Genomic DNA, 19,431 nt, shown 5'->3' with positions numbered 1-19,431 from the left:
GCTTCAGTGTCACTTAATGGGGTTGGGATTCCCAGGGCACATTTGTGCATCGTTCCTGAACAGTAGCTTCTGATTCTGTATTGCAAATCCTGCTATGCCTCAAGCCAGAGAATTTTTATAGGAATCAACTTGAAGAACATCTTCTTTCTTCACCCATGGTCCTTTTCTCTCAGCAGAACGTTATCCTTTCATCGAACTACAGGTCCTACTCATGTTCTTCTACAGTCATTTTACAACATACACAAGAACATAGATAGACTCTACACATATAAGAGAAAAATAGCTGCATAGCAAGCCTTTGGGAACAGATTCACTCCAAATGCTCATTTATTCATTGTTTCAACCAAAAGAAGCAAAAGAATCTATGGAACTGTGGAGTAAACAAATTGAATATATTTGTATTTTATAACTGATCCCATACAATACAATGTTAGTGGGGAAACAATACTTACAGTTTTCTTCAAGATCTTGACAGCATAGGGTTTCTGTGTTCCTTTCTGCCTGCATCTGTAGACAATAGATGTAGCACCCCTAAATGAAAAAGAAAATACAATTTCATAGTCAAATATGTTGAATACATTTATATAATATGCAGCTAAATAACACCTAGGGATCTCTCAGAACTTGAAGTCTGCTTTAAATTCAATGCAGTGAAATTTAAAAAAAATTGAATTCATATCAGCCCTTTCCACACAAACCAAGGCCATTTCCGCACGGCCCATTTATGACGGCCTGGGGGCGCCAAAAAAGGCACCCCCAGGCCGCCGTTTGCACAGGCGCCGCTGCTGCAACGCAGCAGCGGCGACCTGACTCTTCTTCCCTCCCCCCAGGGCGGCGTCAAGCCGCCCTAAACAACAACCCTTTAAAGGGTTGTTGTTGGAGGGAGCGCCTTCCCTGGCGGCGCTCGCGAACCGGGCCGCCGGGAAGACATACTGTCTCCGGATCATTTCGCCATGCTCACCGCCATGGTGTCCTCCTTATATCGCGGAAGCCGAGTTCCTCGCTTCCACACTGTCCTCCGACCTCCAGGGGTCGGAGGGCAGCGTGGGCGGGCTGTGACGCCTCGCAGGCTAATTTGCAGGGAGGACACCGCGGAGGGGGGCTGGGAACAGCAGGCGCACTTTCGCGGCGAGGGAGCCTGCCGCCTGCCGCTCGGCTTCACTCGCTTAGCCGGTCGCATGCTTGTGACAGCGAACGGCTTCGCTTCACGCCAAGACTCTTGGCGCATGCAGTGAAGGAGGCCGGTATGAAACGGCCCAAATAAAACATTTTGAGGCAGGAAATAAAACATTTCCTCCATGGAGTTCCCCATGGTTGTTATTCCAAAACTTTCTTTGCTGCCTCGAAACATTTTATTTGAATGTTGTTCCCAAGTGATCTTTTTCTGAAAATGATTATCTGGAAAAATTATTTTATGGAATGGTTTTCACTTGTTTTTTTGTTTGCAAAACGTGCAAAATGTTTTCAGGGGCTTGTCCAGAAAGGGCCCTTTTTCAGATATGTCACTGTGCTATATGAATTTAAATACTTGTTTTAGATTCGTTTCAGATATATTATTTACAATTTCACATCTACACCAATAAGTATGTCTATAATCCTAATCTCATTAGTCACATGTACTCTGTTCAGACATCATCAATAACAAAATACTTTCAATGATCTTTGCCAGACATTCTCCAAATGCATGGATGGGGAGAAGTAACACCATGATAGCAAACTCCACCACGGTGGCAAACTTTATTTTACTCAAGCAAGAGCACAGAGTCAATGCATGAGTATATGACTCTCTCTATGTATCTGGAAACACTGAATCTACCCTAGTTTCTAATCACACAGAGAGCGCTGTTTGCACACAGACTCCATACACCTGTGATGGCGAACCTTTTTGAGACCGAGTGCCCAAATTGGAATCCAAAACCCACTTATTTATCGCAAAGTGCCAACACGGCAATTTAACTTGAATACTTAGGTTTTAGTTTAGAAAAAATGGTTGGCTCCGAGGCACGCATTACTCAGGAGTAAGCTTGGTGGTAGTTGGTGGCTTTGCTTTGAAGCAACCATGCAACTCTTCCAACGGGTGAATCATGACCCTAGGAGGGTTTACTCAGAAGCAAGCCCCATTGCCAGCAACCGAGCTTACTCCCAGGTAAAGGATTGTGCTTTAGTTCTTCGCATGAAAATCAGTGGGGTGCTTAACAGTGCTTAACAGGGTTACCTACACTGCTTTCCCAAAACTAGGTCTTAGGTTAAAAGCTAATAATCGAGCCCAGTGGCCCAGGCCAGCCTATAGGTGTGGAGGGGCACTCTGTTTGCACGTGCCCACAGAAAGGGCTCTGAGTGCCACCTCTGGCACCCGTGCCATAGGTTCGCCACCACTGCCATACACTCATTCCAGTGGGTTGGATCCCACATAGACTTCCACAGGCACAAAGAGGAAAAATATTTCTGCTGATCTCTTTACCATGGCAATTCTCCCCAAATGCTGCGCCTACAGGATGGGGGACCCCCAGGAATAGCTTGGGATGGGTCTCTCACAGGAGGAGGAATTGGTTAAAATCATTCTCCCTTTGTGTCCATGGAAATCTTTGTGGGATTTAAGTCAATGAGTGCACGTTTGATGAATTGTCACTGAGATCCTACTGTGTCTCCCCCTCCCTGCAACACACATTCACTGTAGGCTGAATAATACCTGAAAAGGCTTCTAATAGTTTAACTGTGCAGGATGCAGGGAGTTCTGGGAAGAGAGCACTCCCTCCCGCCCCTGCCCTGAAAAACTATGTGAATGGGAACCTAGATCTAGACTGGGTCCATTGACCAAGGATAAGAGAATTTACTTTGATGCATTTGCCTTGTTCCATTTTCTAACCTGAAATGGCCCCAGAGAGCCGCTATGTGTCCCACTGGGAAAACATATACTTAAGCAAAGTTATGCATATAAGAGTGCAATCTTAAGCAAAATTGTACATACAAAAGTATAACTGAGTTTAGGATTTAACCAGCCTCTCTCAGAAGAGAACTTAATTCGTTAGTGGTTCTCCCTACTTTAAGTGGTTATCATAATTCCACTGCTGAAATGATTTTAAATCACCAGAAAACATATTGTTCAGCTCATAGTGTTGGCAAGGTTTTGTTCTTTCAGTATCCAGTACTGGTTTTGTTCTTTTACTGGTATCCAGTATTGGTGTCTTTTTATTCTTCAAAGTTGTAGCCATACTTGAAATAAAAATGCTATAAACTGTAAAGACAGAATTGGGTGACATTTTTATATGAAATATATTCCCAGTAATGTTTTACATGTTATTTGGTAGAATCCAAATGAACTCCAACATTTCTCTTATGACTAATCTGTTCATTTGTAACAAAACTTTAGCACAAAATTCTACTTCCGCCATTGGCATATACACACAAATCCTCATTCCTCTCACATTCATATATTTTGAAGAAATGTCAGAAGTATTTATGTAAAACCATAATGTATGCTTGTTAATTAAATATGGAGTTGAGATCAAGTTGACCTAAAGTTGAGATCAAGTTGACCTAAAATAGCAGCATCCTTAGCACATTTTAAGAAGTATAGCATAAGGCAGATGAAAGTAATGACAAAATGGAGAAGACAAACAGAGAAAGAAAAAAGGAACTTTGACTAAAAGTCCTTGAAGTAAAGTTGAAGAAACCAAGAGTATCTGATCCATTCAGCAATATGTCAGAAAAGTCTTTAGGCACAACCAATTGCCTTTGCATACTACTTACATAATGATCTTTAAGACTGATAGAAATTATGTGTATGGCAAGTTCCAACACCTAGATTTCTCAGTTCCTCTACAGCTGTGGAATATCTATCCTAAATGGTCTTATAAATGTATACAACCACACAGCAGAAATGATTGCTACTGTTGAAAGATCCTTAAGCTGGAAGACATTAACCTTTGTTGAAAAAGAAGTGGTAGGATTTAAGTCACTCTGCACAAAATTAATATTTGGCCGTTTCCGCACGGAGACCACGCTGGGACTGTTCATGCGAGCCGGAAAGAGCCAGAAAGAGCCGGGACGACGGCGGGCGGCAGCCGTCCGACCGATACGTCCCGGCCCTCCAACCGTCGCGGGAGCTGGGAACCAGCTCCCCTGGCCCTGCGCAACTGCTCCAGCGCCCGGGGGTAATGTGTCCCCAGGCCTCCGGCGATGCACCGGAGGGCGAGGAGTTCGTGAAGATGCAGGGAGAATTAGGGGAGGTAAGCCCTGGAAAGCCGCCAACGTGACGGCGTTTCCACAACAAATTACTTCAAAGCGCGCAATGAGCTGCCGACGAACTTGGCCCGAGGCTGGCGGGGACGTCGCATTTCGCGAAGCAGCTGTGCCCCTGTGCGAATAGGCTTGGGGGCGGCGTCCCAGGCGCATTAAATGCCCGTGTGGAAACGGCATTTGTGTATTTGCTGTTACCCAGCTAGAGCTGATTTAGCTCATTGTTAATGTTAAGCAAAGAGTGTTTCATTTCTCTCTCTCTCTCTCTCTGTTCAAATTAATAAATGCAAATGAACTATATAGCTATTCTTTGAAGTTACTGTCATTCTTTCAACGTATAAGAGAACTGTAAGAGGACCTCTTGCTAGCTATTACAAAGATGTTAACCACTATAATTATAAAAAGCTATTGTCTAGTTGTTAAATAGTCGTTATCTTTATTCAAGCTATTGTTTAACCAATGAAGCCACTGCAGTATCATCAAATGTACAATTAAAAGCAGCACTGAAAAAAAATCAGACTATCATTTGAGACCTGTTAGAAAAGATATAGAAAATTAATGAAGCTGGTATTTTGACAATTTACAACATTAAGTTCGAGATGCTTTCTCCTCTTTTCTGTGCTGATACTACAAATCTGCATATCTTATAGGTAAATCCATTATTTTCTTTGCCTGATATGCAGTTTAATACAGATCATCTACATTAAACCTGCCAATTAACTATCCAGCTATAAAATTCCTCCTTGAATAAATTACACAATATAGTACCTACATATTCTCAACTATCTATGAACCATACTTTCATAATGGTTGATTGATTGGGATCATATCATTTAACCTCTTGATGCAACAAAAATATGGAGTAAATAGTTTTGAATCAGCTCCATGTCCCTTGGTAAATCAACTTGACTTTTATAATAAGCTCCATTACTTTAAATGAGCAGTTTCAGATACAGACTGACGACGCATGGCGAGATTCCTACAACTTCAGAGAGAATTGGCCAGGGAGTCTTTCTTTCGGGGAATGTTCAGTATTATTATCCACCACCCTATTTGCAGCATGGCAGGCATTACCCGTCAGCTGGCTTTTTGCTTGCATCCAGTGGGGCAATGCTTTACAGGTTTTCTATTGTGCATGCGTGTTTTAATTTTTAATATAAACTTTATTTTTTATCTTTAATCTCATCAACAGATCGATATATCAATCTATATCGACATAAAAAGGAAAACTATTAAAGAAAAGTCTTGAATACGGCAACTGTACACTTTGCCCACACACTGATTGTCTTTATGGCAGGAAGTAGGAGGAGAGTAATGGTAGCATGTAAACTACAAAACTGCAAAAGAACTACGTAAACTGCCATTTGCTAATCTCCCCAGGTTCATGATTGTCTGCCTCCCAATGTGCTGTAAACCCAAGCATCAAGACTGATGGATTTTTCCTGGTGTGGTCTGGAATCATGGATTGCTTGGTATAAAACTACAAGGCTGGAGACAACCCAGTTTGTTGATCAAATGCAGGAGCAATTAGAGTGCAAATTGGGTATTTTGACTGATCAACTTGTCTTATTATTTTTACATTTTTAGTGTTAGTATCAATTTACTGATATGGTTGTATGGAGTGGGGGGTAAGAGTAGGCAGGCTGGCTGTGGACGAAGGGAAGAAATATAGGGCAAAACTGTGCACACTGGCAAATCTGTCCCATTCTAGCAGCAAAGCAAAATTAAAATCATGCTATAATTGGATTTGCTTGCCCTGGAGAAAGTGTAAAGTGAAAGCAGGACTAGAGGAAATATGCCTGTACAGGAAATCTTGCCACAGTGGACATTTGCCTCATTCATGCGGCAAACACCTGGTGCATAATCGGCCACATTTCTGGAAATCAAATACCCCAAAAGTTGAAGCTGTGTGCTTGTTTAATTTAAGGGCTATGGAGTGTTCATTTAGATCAGGGGTAGGGAACCTGCGGCTCTCCAGATGTTCAGGAACTACAATTCCCATCAGCCTCTGTCAGCATGGCCAATTGGCCATGCTGGTAGGGGCTGATGGGAATTGTAGTTCCTGAACATCAGGAGAGCCGCAGGTTCCCTACCGCTGATTTAGATGCTCATGGCAACTTGGTAAAACTTATATTTAGCCATTTCCTATAACAGAGCTTGTCAGAGTTGAACCCCAAGAGACATCTGGATGAACAGAAGGCACATCAATTTCCAAAAGGCAAGGTCCATGGTTTCTATGGATATTTCACTTGACCTGCAGCTCCTGTTGTGACTGAGGGGGCTGTGGAGATGCAGAAATCAGAGGGAGGTGTGAATGATCCATTTTGCAACTGGAGTTCTGTTCAAAGTTAACTGATTCCAACACAACTTTCAATAAAAGGTCGATTTGCACTGGTGACAAGAGGACCACTCTTCACCATACAACCTAATAGACACTGTGTAATGCACCTGAAACAGAGAAGTAAACTACTACTTGAACTTCCTCAACCACGTTACTTATATAATAAAAGAATTAAAGAGAGCTAATAAGTTTTTCTCCCAATTCCCCAGGGGTAGATATTATCTGAAAGCCTGTCCTATCCTGTCTCATGGACATATTCTGATAGAGGTGGTTGATTAAAGTAAATAACCTTCAATTTTCCACTGTATGACCAATAATTCATCTCAATTGTGCCAAGAGCATGATGCAGTGAGATTTGACAGCCACATAATGTGGTCTTTTGTGTATTTATTAAGTAGTTTAATGCATAGCTTTAACATATTAAGCTTTACTCTCTTCTAGAGCATCCTTGCTCCACAAAGATTAATAGTGCAATCCTGAGCTACTTCAGTTTAAACCTATGGATTTCAGAAGAAGAAGAATTTGAATTTATACCCTGCCTTTCTCCTGTAAGGAGACTGAAGGCAGCTTACAAATTCTTTTCCCTTCCTTTCTGCACAGTGGGCACTTTGTGAAGTAGGCAGGGCTGAGAGAGTTCTGAAGAGCTGTGACTAACACAAGGTCACCCAGCAGGCTTCTTGCGGAGGAGCAGGAACACAAACCCAGTTCACCAGATAAAAGACTACCGCTCATGTAGAGGAGCAGGAAATCAAACTCAGTTCTCCAGATTAGAGCCTACCTGTTCTTAACCCCATACCACACTGGCTCTCTCCATGCTGGGTTTTGGCTAGAATAACTGCATATTGATTGCATCATATTTCATTGGAATCTGCCTGAACAGAAATCTGCAAATCAGTACCAACTTCTTTACTTTAAAGATAAGTACAACAATATTGCTCTATCTTTTTGAGAATTTGTATTTTTGCATAGAATTTTGTCCATATGGATGCACAGCGTGAAGAATATTTTTTTAGTCACAAATAACTTCAAAAATATTTCAGGAGGATTGATATCTTTCCTGAGAGCTTTATTTTCATGAAAACCTGAATTAATCTTTTTATCTTTCATGGAAGTTCCTGCTGGCCATAAATCCAGTGTGTAGTGATGCACTGCTGACCCAGCAGCACCGTGGTAGAACGTTGGGACGCCAATGGACCTACGGCCTTGCTGATGCTTGCGCACCCCCTCCTCATCCCCTATGAGTCACGGGTCATGAACTGTCTGGCTCAGTCACGGAAGCAGGGACAATAGTCTTGCCCCAGGTGAGGATTAGGCTCCAGAGCGCTTACATCCCTCTCCGCCGCGTAGCCAGGTGAGATCATGCATCATGATGATCTCCAGGTCTGTCGGTCTCCCGCTCATCTCCCTACCCACCTCCTTTACCATACAATGAAACCCTAATAAAGGTCACAGAGACCAGCACAGAAGGGAGAGTTGTCAGGATCAAAGCCAGCTTCCTGTTGCTGGCGCTCTCGCCAGATGAAACCTCCCCTCGCGTCTCGCCTATTCCTTAGCGGCGACCCTGCGGGGTTGACTTCAAGCTGGTGCCGAAAACCCGGGAATCCTCGAATCCTCCACCCTGCTCACCGTCGCCTGGGGAAGGGTCACGCCATGACCGAAGTCCGCTGGATCGTAGCGATCCAGGGACCACCGTTTCGATATCGCCTGTCCTCTGGATCGGCGCAGATCCAGAGACACGCGTCCTAGGACACTCTCGGTCCCACGGAACACCCGGTGAGTATGGGAGACTTGCGCCAAAGCAGGGCTTATGACAAGCACGCTTGACGAACTGAAAGCGTTAGCGAGAATCGCGGCCAGGGTCCCCGTAAAGAAGAAGGGAGCTGCGCAAATTGGTTGGAGGAGATTGAAGCTCAGTGTCCATGAATTACCCAGAGGGGACATTGAATCTTAAGGACTGGGAAAACATCGGTACTCTTTCACACAGGAGCCTCGCAGCGCCGATGTCGCTGCTACTGCAGCGTGGAGACAATGTTTTGTGCGCCATCAGCCTGCAGAACCTATGGCCTCCCTTGCTGGTAGGCCGCCCTCCTTTCGATCTTTCACCTTCAATTTCAACCCCGGAATTTTCTCTATCCACTAAATTGGACGCCTGTCCTCCTTCTGCCCCCCTCGCTCCTTCACCCATTTCAAACTCTCCAGCGGCTCAGCTCTCCCCTTGTCTTCCGCTTCTTCATTTTTTCCGAAACCCACTGCATCCTCCGTCAGCATATCGTGAATGGGCGCGGGTTTCAAAACTCTCGCAGAACGCATTAGAAGCCACGATCTGCAGAAGAAAGAAACCCTGACGGAAGAGCGATGCCGATATTCTTGCATTGTGCCCCCCATCCACTTCACAGATACTCGAGGAGGATGGGCATAGGTACCGCCCCTTGAGCTATAACATCCTCACTGGAGACTCCGCATAAGCAGTGCGGAGACGTAGGAGTCACTCAGCCCCTATGTGAGAGGCATGCTAGAGGCGGTCGCGAGGAATCACTTATAATGGTTCCGAGACTGACTGGAAGACCACCTTCCGCGTGATGCCCTCCTGAGCCCTGCAATAATTTGTGATCTGGGAGAGCGAGTTCACGCCGAGCAATGCTTTAGCAGGGCAGCAGCCTCCGGCGGCGCCTCACACAGCCGCTCAGCTTTACGAGGCTTTGATGCCTTCAGTAACCCCAACAATCAGATCGTCTCTGCCGGTACACACCGCTACGGTCGCCTCTGAATGCTCTCTACCAAGGCGTTTTTGAAAGTCCCCAATGCCGGGCAGCCAACCCAAAGTTTTTCTAGCAATCCCGGCAGAAGCCTCAAGAGCCCTATGCTGAGTTTGTGAACAGGCTCCAGGAGGCCTCAAGGAGGCAGGTTGACAACGAGGAGGCTCCAGGGCGAACTCCTTAAGCGCCTTGCCAAGGAGAACGCCTCCGCTGGAGTGCCGCTTAAAGCGATCACAGGCCTAGGAAGGAACCTCCCGAAGCTGGGCGACATGCGCAAAGCTTGCCAGGATATCGGGTGTTTCGCCCATCAAGCCAGCCTTTTAGTCGCCGGCCTCTCCGCTGCCATGAGGCAGCCCCAGGACGAGTGTTTCAATATGCGGCAAGCCAGGACATTTCCTGCTCGGCGGAGACCCATAACTCCTGACGGAGGAGGGTCTCTCCCCAGAGGGCAAAGACTCCCCAGGAAGTTCTAGGGCCGGGCGCTCCCAATGATACCCGCTGGGGAGGCCCAGCGCCCGGGCATCTCCCCCAGCCCGGAACCAAGATCCGCGACCTCAAACCCTTCCCCCCCGAGCTCCCCATGAGATCTCTTCGCTGCTCCAGCTCAGTATAGTGATCCCATCCCGCACGGAACCACCACATTAGGGCTGGTCTTTGCCAAAAGCTTCCGGGCCCAGCTGAACAGGGGTTGTTTCATCATCCCAGGGGTCATCGACCCACATGCACCACCAGGGAGCCATCCACATCCAAGTATGGACAAACATCCTGCAGAAATCTGCCAAGTTCACCGGAACACCCTGCCCCTCTATGCTCTCCACTCTGGAGTCTAATCTAAGTCTCAGCTAATCCCAAATCTTCGTTGCTTTCTGCTCCCCCTCTTACTGTCTATACTTCCTGCTCTGCTAGCCCCTTCTACTTCCAAAGTCACCATGCCTCCGGCCAGTATACTCCCAGGAGTAATGGCACGCGATTTCAAAAAAATCTCTGCAGAGTCCACAGTCACTGAATTGCAGTAGCAGAAAGAGGAATGCTGACGGAAGAGGACTGCCGTTTTGAGCCTCTTCCTCAGAATGCCCCATAGCCAATCTACAGGACAATGAGGGCATGGAAAGGGGAAGATGCTCGCACAATGGCCTTAAGCTTCAAAAGTCGCTTCGTGGAAGAAGAAGCCCCTTGGCCCTCTCCAGCTGTAAGGTTCAAACCAGATCTCATAGCCTCTGGAGCCTGTGCAAAGCCCTAAGCTCCAAAGTCTCTCCCAGTTGTTAGCAGCAAAATCGTCAGGCACCTCAGAGAGAGCAAAAATCTCAAATCAGAGTTGCAATCCTCCTCAAGTTACTTTATATGTGCTCTGTATGCCTATGTATGTTCTGTATGTCTTGCCCTTTCAAGAGACCCCTAAAGTTTTCCCCTGGGATTTTTTCCATTGCTTCTAAGCTATGCTCTTGTGCTTCAATTAAAGTTTTCTCCTTCTGATTATGTGTGCCAATGCCTTGAAAGGCTTAGCCCATTACAGGCATCCGCTTTAAACGGGACACAGCTTCGTCTGCGTGCTCCCCAAGGATACCGATAGGGACTCCTGCTTCAGAGCCGCCTCCATCTTAGTTTAAACCTTCAAAACTTTTCTTTCAAACCTCTCGCTTGAGAACCTTTTCCTTCGGGCCCATCTGAGCCTTACACTGCCACATTGGCGTGGCAAGCTTGCTACATATGAAGCCAAAATCATTTTCATGCTCCCACATTCTCTGCTGAGGGCTCCCTGGCTAGTCACCGTGCCTAAGGGGGGGTCTCTCACCTATTCTTACACAGCCTCCGCTGTGAAGGTAGGAAGCGGAAGCTCAATTACGGGAGGGAAGGTAGGAGCTGACTTCCAAACCCTTCCCCTGCCTTCCTTTCTGCACACCCTCCCTCTTTTCTAATGGGCTGACGCACTCCCACCTCTCTAGATCCTAGGATCTGATAAAGGGCTTTTTTGCAAACCCCTCTCTAATTCTGCTCCTGTGATCAAACCTCAAGCCCAGGAACTGTTTTCTTTTGCATCTTCTCTATATCTTTCCTATAGGACGCTTATATTACGATATGACTATAATTGTGAATGGGTGTTCAAGTTGCTTTGCAAAAAACCCACACCTTTTAGACGGTGATTGGGATTGTTTTACAAACAAACATCCGACCTGGATATGACCTCTCCCTTCTCCCCTAAGCTCTTCGGGCAATTCCTGCCCTTTGTATCTCTTAACGCCTTTGATAATGTTGCAGAAGTGATCGATTTGGAATGGGCCAACTGCTTCTAATCGAAAAGCTTGGCCAAAACAAACGAAAAAAAGGGGAGTAGTTCCCCTATTGACCCAATCAAGGTCTCATCCAGCAGACCATATCCAAAGTACTCTTCTCTATTCTCTATCAAAATTGCCCGCCCCACTCCAGGACTCGGGCTTTCCATTGTCATCTATAAGAACGAATTAACCTTCAGCCAGCACGCAAAACCCCTGGGGGAAAAGCGTGCAGCTTGTTTTTTCTCTCTTCTATACAGGAGTCCAGCTTCGCCATGCCAGGCCAGCCCCATCCCGGAGATGGAGGCGGGACCTCCTGGAGGATCCGGCCGCCCTGTTGAGAGAGTCCAGTCACCCTCCAGCCTGGGGCCAAGATGGGAGGAGGACCTCCTCTGGAACCAGTACACCCATTCTTCCACGCGAGATCGCGAACCCAGGCTGCCATTCGACCCAGCTTATGGCTCAAAAGGTTGGACGCTGTGTGTCGCTGCTCGCTCATCTACAGCCATCATTCTCTCTCCCTCTCTGTCGCCCCTGGCTGAAACTTGGAATTCGCAGCCAGGAACATTCCTGATAGATTAACCCTTGGAACTCTCCTCGTTTTCAGCCGCTTGAATAATTGTTGGAACACGCCTTCTCTCACAACCTTTGCTGCGCTGTGAGAATCACTTCGAACCTGCAATGCTAAAGACTATCAGTAGCTCTCCCTTTACGCTCTTGAGAGAAATCCATGGACTCCCTAACGTCATTCGGCCTTCTGTAGCTTTGGTAGTCCAAACAGCAAGGAGACCATGCATTGACAATTATGCAAACCACGGGTTGCCTTCCTTCCGCCATCATCCAGCCTATGTATCGTTTAGCCATGTTTTGCTGTTTAAATTTATTGCATGCCTTCGTTTTTGAAGTTATAAGTTATCTGTTATTGCTGCATTTCCGCCTGTCTGTCTGCCGGGACTCTCTGCTACCCCAGGCTCCACCCCCAGGAGACCCGGACGCCGCCGCCGCCGCCCGCCTCTCCAAGGCGGGAGCCTGTCCCCCTCGCGAACTTCCCTTTGTGGGAGCCCCCGGACTTGTTTCCTGTAACACCAAGACTAGCTGGCCTGGTGCCCTTGCGAAGCCCATCAATTCTACCTCCATTGCTCTGGAGCGCTCTGGCTCCTCCGAAAGCAGCAGAAGGAACTTTCGATGCGACCCTAGACAATCGTGCAGCTATTGATTACTTATTGTTATTACATCACCAAGGTTGTGAGAATGTACATAATATGTTGTTTTAATCTTTCTTAGATAATTCCCAATTGATTCCATATGAAAGTACGTGAACTGCAAGAAGTTGTATCTAATCTGAAGTATCGATGTTTTGCTCCTCATTGGTGGTCAGCCCTCTGGAGCTGGCTGCCGGGATGATGGTTGAGTGTTATTGTACAGCTCTGCATTATTGGTTTAATTCGTGTTGCCCTTCGTTATGCGGATCTTGTTTCGTTCAATGTGTGTGCTAATATTGCACCTGTAACGTGTGCAAGAAGCCCCTCGAATTTCTTACCCGCGCCAGCCAAGTTCTAATGTTACATGCCAGCTTGGTCGAAGCTTGACCAGATGGGCGGAGGAGGACAAGTGTCCCTTTAAATCGCCCCTTAGCATTCTTCGCCGGGTCCCCTTTTTTCTAAAAAAATGTAAAAAAAAGGAGGAGATGTAGGTGATGCACTGCTGACCCAGCAGCACCGTAGAACGTTAGGGACGCCAATGGACCCTCTGACGGCCTTGCTGGTCGCACCGCACTCCCCACTCCTCATCCCCTAAGTGAGTGCACGTGGTACATGAACTGTCTGGCTCAGTCACGGAGCGCAGGGACAATGGTCTTGCCCCCAGGTGAGGATTGAAGCTCAGACGGCTTTACGCTCCTCCGCCGCACGTGAGCCAGGTGAGCTCATGCATCACATGATGATCTCCAGGTCTCCCGGTCTCCCGCTCATCTCCCTACCCACCTCCTTTACACGCCCACAATGAAACCCTAATAAAAGGTGCGAGAGACCAGCACAGGGAGAGTTGTCAGGATCATGAAAACCCGCGCTTCCTGTTGCTGACGCTCTCCGCCAGATGAAACCTCCTCCGCGTCTCGCCTATTCCTTAGCGACGACCCTGCGGGGTTGACTTCACAGTGCATTCAGTTCAAGCAATCTAGTTACAATATAATTGACCCAACAACTGCTGCTCTAAAATTAAATACATGTTCAAAGAGACCTTCCCATCCATCTGTCATACACTGGATAACAATTTTAAATTTCAACTCTTTTGCCTTTTGTGTACCTAAATTCCAAAACTGGGCAAAATCTCTACTGATCAATGCCAGCTCTAACTCAGTCAACAGTTGTTTAATTACTGCTTTTGTTTTTTTCTGTTTCAGCTGTTGTTTAAAATTTCTTTACTGCTTGATTATCTTTTTTATTTGTACAACGCTTCCTTCTAATTTGGAATTTGAGATCTGCATTTGGATTCAAAAATATTTGGAATTCATTAGATGATGTCATACTTGGATAGTTCCAAATGTATCCAAATCTGAATAAGATAATTTCGGGTATCTGTAATAATTCCTAATATTCAAAGACCCATTTATTCCTACTGAAAGCAAAAAGGCTAGATGGTTGCTTTCTAGAGTGAAGAAAGTAAAGCCTATTTCTCAGGTATCCTGGAGTGATTTGTTGAGAAATGAAATTCCTTAGACACTCTGACACCAAGGTTAACGAGGGCAGAGTCTCAGTATCCCTTACCTGGCATGGGCAGCTATGGGTTTCCCAAAGGTGGGGGCTGGGGTGAGAACAAGTCTGTGAATGATGGCTTTCTGCAAGAAGGGGCAGGATACCACACCCACACAAGTAGCATTTACCTGCTAGTTTAGCCATTATAAATTATTTTCTGTTTGCCTTAGTTTAATATTTTGTTGCAATACGATTGTTTTATATTAGGAATGCCTGGAGCTGCCCCAGGTGAACCACTGAGCAATGTGGTAGTGGGAGGGTGGTGGTGGTAGAATCCTTGACAGGAAAGCAGAACACAGAGGTATAGATAAATGTAGGTTGGCAAGGAGAGAAGGAAGCAGGAAAAGTGGAGTGGCTATGGGGGCTTTCAGGAAAGGGAAAGCAGAAACAGTAGGCGAGGGGGAAAAGAGATGTCTCCCACAAGTTTTTGTAGGTTCCCACTTGTACAGGGGTAGGGAACCTTTAACACTCAAAGAGCCATTTGGACCCGTTTTCCATGGGAAAAGAAAACACTTGGAGCCGCAAATAATTTTTGACATTTAAAATAAAGATAACACTGTACATATTGGGCTTTTTAACCTTTTATTCCACTCATTCTGAGAAGCGCATGGATGCACTCACCTTGCAAGGATGGGACCAGTGGCTCGGCCTTCCCGGCCGCCAGGAAAGTGCCCACCCTGCTCGAACAAGGTGGGCGAGAGGAGAAGCCCGCGGCGCTGCCCAGCCGGCTGCGGGCAATTGGTGCGCCCACCCTGCTGCCTGCAGGGCAGGCAAGGATGAAGCCGGTGGCTCAGCCTCGCCAGCCACCGGGAAAGCACCCGCCCCGCTCCAACGGGGCAGGCGAAAGAGGAAGCACACAGCCCAGCCGGCCGCAGGATGAAGCCAGCGGCTCGGCTCGTGGAGCCGCAGTGCAAGGGCAGAAGAGCCGCATGCGGCTCTCGAGCCGCAGGTTCCCTACCCCTGCACTTGTATATTCCAATAGCAAAATGTGGCCCCAACTGCAGATATCTAAATCTGCAAATCAGGGACACACAGAAAGAAAGATAGTTCTGCTAACTTTGAGGACCTCTCAGGTAAGTAGAAAAATTAACATATTAAAAAATACTTGGAAATTTGAATTCCCCTCCAAAACAAAAGACCTTTGTTTGCCCTTACCTCCTCTACATCCTCAATCAGGCCACAGCAATTATGGTAATGTGATGGTGAGTGGAGAAGCCTTGGTGTATTGGTGGTGCTGGGAGTCATTCAGGCCTCACCAATATCACCAACATCATGGGGGGAGGGAGCAAGCCTTGGCAGTTCTTGGTGGAAGCAAGGAGACACATGGGGCTTACTGGCATCATCAGCAATAGTGCAGAGAGAGAAAAGTCTTGGAGATCATCAGTCACATGGCTTCTTGTCTCTGATGCCGATATTGTGGGGGGTAGCAGGGAGAAGAAGCTCAAAGACTGGGAGTCAAGTGGTTCTCTGACTCCAATGCTAATGGGGGGTAGAAATAGTGGTCATGAGCTGCATGGCTCTCAGTCTTCAATGCCAGTGTATGTGCAGAGGTACACACCTCAGAGACCAGGAATTGCATGGCTCTTGGCTTCTGATGCCAGTGTTGGGGGCAGAAGCCTTGGAGGTTGGGAGCCATGTAATTCTTGGCCTCCAATGCCAATGTTGGAGGTGGAGGACAGCAACAAAACTTGAGAGGTTGGGAGCAGAGGTGGGATCCAGCAGGTTCTCACAGATTCCCGAGAGTAGGTTACTAATTATTTGTGTGTGCCGAGAGGGGGTTACTAATTGGTGATTTTGCCATGTGATTTTTGCCTTAGTTACACCCCTCCTCTCAGCAGTAGCGCGCAGAACTTGAAGGAGTCTAGCAGGAGGTGCACCGGTGTGCGTGGCAGCCTGCGCCTGCGTGCATTCGTTTCCCGCCCAAGGACCGGCGCAGCGGCTGCGTCCTTGCCACAGCCCCACCCAGGAATGCCCCGCCCTTGGAATGCCTGGCCATGCCTCCATCGTGCCCTGCCCAGCTTCATTGGCACTATGCCACAGTTTGAATCCCACCACCATGGGAGCCTGTTACTAAAATTTTTGGATCACACCACTGGTTGGGAGTCACAGACTCCAAGGTTGGTTTTGGGAGACACCTTAGCAGGCCCCATGGGAGGGGAGTGAAAAGTTTAGAGCAGGGGTAGGGAACCTGCGGCTCTCCAGATGTTCAGGAACTACAATTCCCATCAGCCCCTACCAGCATGGCCAATTGGCCATGCTGACAGAGGCTGATGGGAATTGTAGTTCCTGAACATCTGGAGAGCCGCAGGTTCCCTACCCCTGGTTTAGAGGGAATAGAGATTCCCCTGCAAGTATTGTGGGCAAGTATTGAGGGTACATTAGCAGACCCCATGGGAGAGAGAAAAAAGGTTAGAGAGGATAGAGACCCCCCGCAAGTACTGTGTGTTTCCACTTGTTACAATTCTAATCCCTTCACAAAAATGCCTTACTGAACATTTCTATTTTGTACATTCTGCAGAATGATAGATGTGTGTGGACCTTCCTGATCTCCTTAAGCAGGTAGTTTCACAAGGTGGGAGCCACAATAAAACCAAAAAAGTTGAGTTTTGTCTGGTTTAACTACAACAATATTTCTTATTTTAATCACCATATTATGTCACTTATCGTTTCAGTAACAGAACATGTACCAATAATTATCCTTTCACTGTATTCTATCATGTCAAGCTGTCCTCAGACATATCAACAGTATATAGACATAATTATACACATTCTATTTTAGTGCAACAGGATTTTGAATATTCTCAGTTATAAACCATTAGACATACATCTGTTGCCTGAAAAGCACAAACCAAAACTGCATCAGCAGTGATTAGAACAAGATTCTGCAATGTTACAACACAATTTAGCCATGGCTAAATTGGCTTACCTAAATGGTTTTCACAAAGTGTCAATTCAAAACTTTATTAAAGCTATCGTTTACATAATGAACAACTTAACAGTCATCTGTTCTAGTACAAATTCTGCTGGGGAAGGAAAGGAAGGATACATTCTTATGGTAAAAATACCTTCTTCCAAAAAGGGAATTATGATCTTAGTGCTGCTTCACACTTGCCATTCCTTTTTGCACTGAGAATATTTGTGAAAAAATTGCATGGTTACACATTTTGCTGTGATGATCCACATTTGTAAATTATATTGTATGTTACTTTCTAACCACTCACATATATGGAAAAATAGTTGCACTATTTTTACACACAATTGTGTGTAACTTTTTCTGCACAGAAATGCTCTATAAAGAAAAAGATGTCATGCAAAGTGGTTTTAATTAAACCTTTGAAGGGGGTTACAGGTTTTGTGTGCTTTTTCAGACTAAATAATTGAAAGAACAGAAGTTGTCAAAAAGAAATGACTTAATCTGGATAATTACCAGCTATTAGAATCCCTTTTAATGTTGCATATGATTTCCATGACAGCACCAGCTTCCTTTAGATAAGTGATTCCATTAGCATGAAGAGGAGTGATTCAAGAGTGTTATTTTCTCTGGGGTAGAAGAGAGATTTTACTCTCCCACCAACATATCACAGTAAAAGAAGTTACATTTGAGTCAAGGACGTAGGTAAGGGTGGGGGTTCCCGGGTTCAAACCCACCCCCATTACATGTCCGAGGTTCCTAAGCACGTTTGTGTCTTTTTTGTGTGTTTTTTCAGTTTTGGGCCTGAAGGGGGTGCAGTTTTTAGGCTAGCACCACCAAAAGTTAAGGAATTTTTCAAGAGACTCTCCTGATGATACCACCCAAGTTTAGTGAGGTTTGGTTCAGGGGGTCCAAAGTTATGGACTCCCAAAGAGGGTGCCCCATCCCCCATTGTTTCCAATGGGAGACAATAGGAGATTGAGGCAGAGGTGGGATCAAGCAGGTTCTCACCAATTCCCGAGAGTGGATTACTAATTATTTGTGTGTGCCGAAAGGGGGTTACTAATTGGGTCCGCTTTTCCATCTCCATGCCCTCGCCTCCCCGAGAGGCATACTGCCTTTGAACGTGAAGGTTCCATGTAGCAATTGCAACTAATAATGTACTCCCTGAACTGGGTTAATCCCTTCCAGATACTGCAATTCATTGATTCTCAGACTTTCGTACCTTTTATCTCACCAGTCTTTATCAAAGAACCTGTGTGTTTCACCATTGCTGTGTTCAGATTTGTGAGTTGGGGAAATTTCTATAATGTGATGATGATTTAGAAATGACCTGGTGCAAAAATATTTTGGGGGGTTGTGGTGGGGTGGCTGCCCATGGGGGGGGCATCCAACTCAGATTTTGCCCATGGCTGAGCCTAGGTACGCCTCTGCCCCCTTTGCTGAGGGGGGGGCTGGCGAGGGAACCTGTTACTAAAATTTTTGTATCCCGCCACGGGATTGGGGCTACACCTTTGAGGGTCCATAACTTTGGACCCCCGAGCCAAACTTCACCAAACCTGGGTGGCGTAATCAGGAGTCTCCTAAAGATATCCTGAAATTTTGGTGCTGCTAGCTTAAAAATTGCACTCCTAACAGCAGGAAACCCCCAAATTTCCCCAGATTCTCCTTTTAAATCCACCCCCTTTGGCATGGGTTTAAAGGGAGTATTGGAGGACCCCAGTTTAAACACTGAAAGTGATGCTGGTTAAGGGTGGAGGATAATCCACCCCAAAGCAGCATCACTTTCAATGTTGTTCTAACTGGGGACCCCAGATTCTCCCTTTAAGGTGGATTTAAAAGAAGAATCTGGGTTCCCTAATTTAAACACCATTGAAAGTGATGCTGTTTGGGGGTGGATTCCATTGGAGGTGTTTTGTGAGAGATTATGCTGACATTTGTTTGGTAAATGCTTTGCTGGGGGTGATCTGTGAAAGATTTACATGCTTAATACCCACTTGCACTGGCTTGGAGCTGTTTCTCAGGCTAACAACCTACCTCATAGGGTTGGTGTGAGGATAAAATTATGAAAGAGTCTTGGTGGGGAGAGAGCCATTTATTTTTTGCTGGAGGTGGGAGGTGTTTTGTAAGCTGGTGCAAAAAATCATTGTTTGGTCATGGT

General features: G+C 46.1%; 1 protein-coding gene across 3 annotated transcripts in view; it reads right to left on the bottom strand.

The window, feature by feature from the left end:
- CAMK4 (calcium/calmodulin dependent protein kinase IV) overlaps positions 1-19,431 on the bottom strand; it is a 113,821-nt gene that overhangs the window by 70,266 nt on the left and 24,124 nt on the right. For all 3 annotated transcript variants that reach the window (XM_048503962.1, XM_048503961.1, XM_048503963.1), the window contains one exon: positions 453-531. In XM_048503962.1, coding sequence (XP_048359919.1) covers positions 453-531 — 79 coding nt within the window. The remainder of the gene's footprint in view (positions 1-452; positions 532-19,431) is intronic.

Source organism: Sphaerodactylus townsendi, linkage group LG07 (genome assembly GCF_021028975.2).
Source record: "Sphaerodactylus townsendi isolate TG3544 linkage group LG07, MPM_Stown_v2.3, whole genome shotgun sequence".
NCBI lineage: Eukaryota > Metazoa > Chordata > Lepidosauria > Squamata > Sphaerodactylidae > Sphaerodactylus > Sphaerodactylus townsendi.
This window is presented reverse-complemented; position numbering and strand designations above follow the sequence as displayed.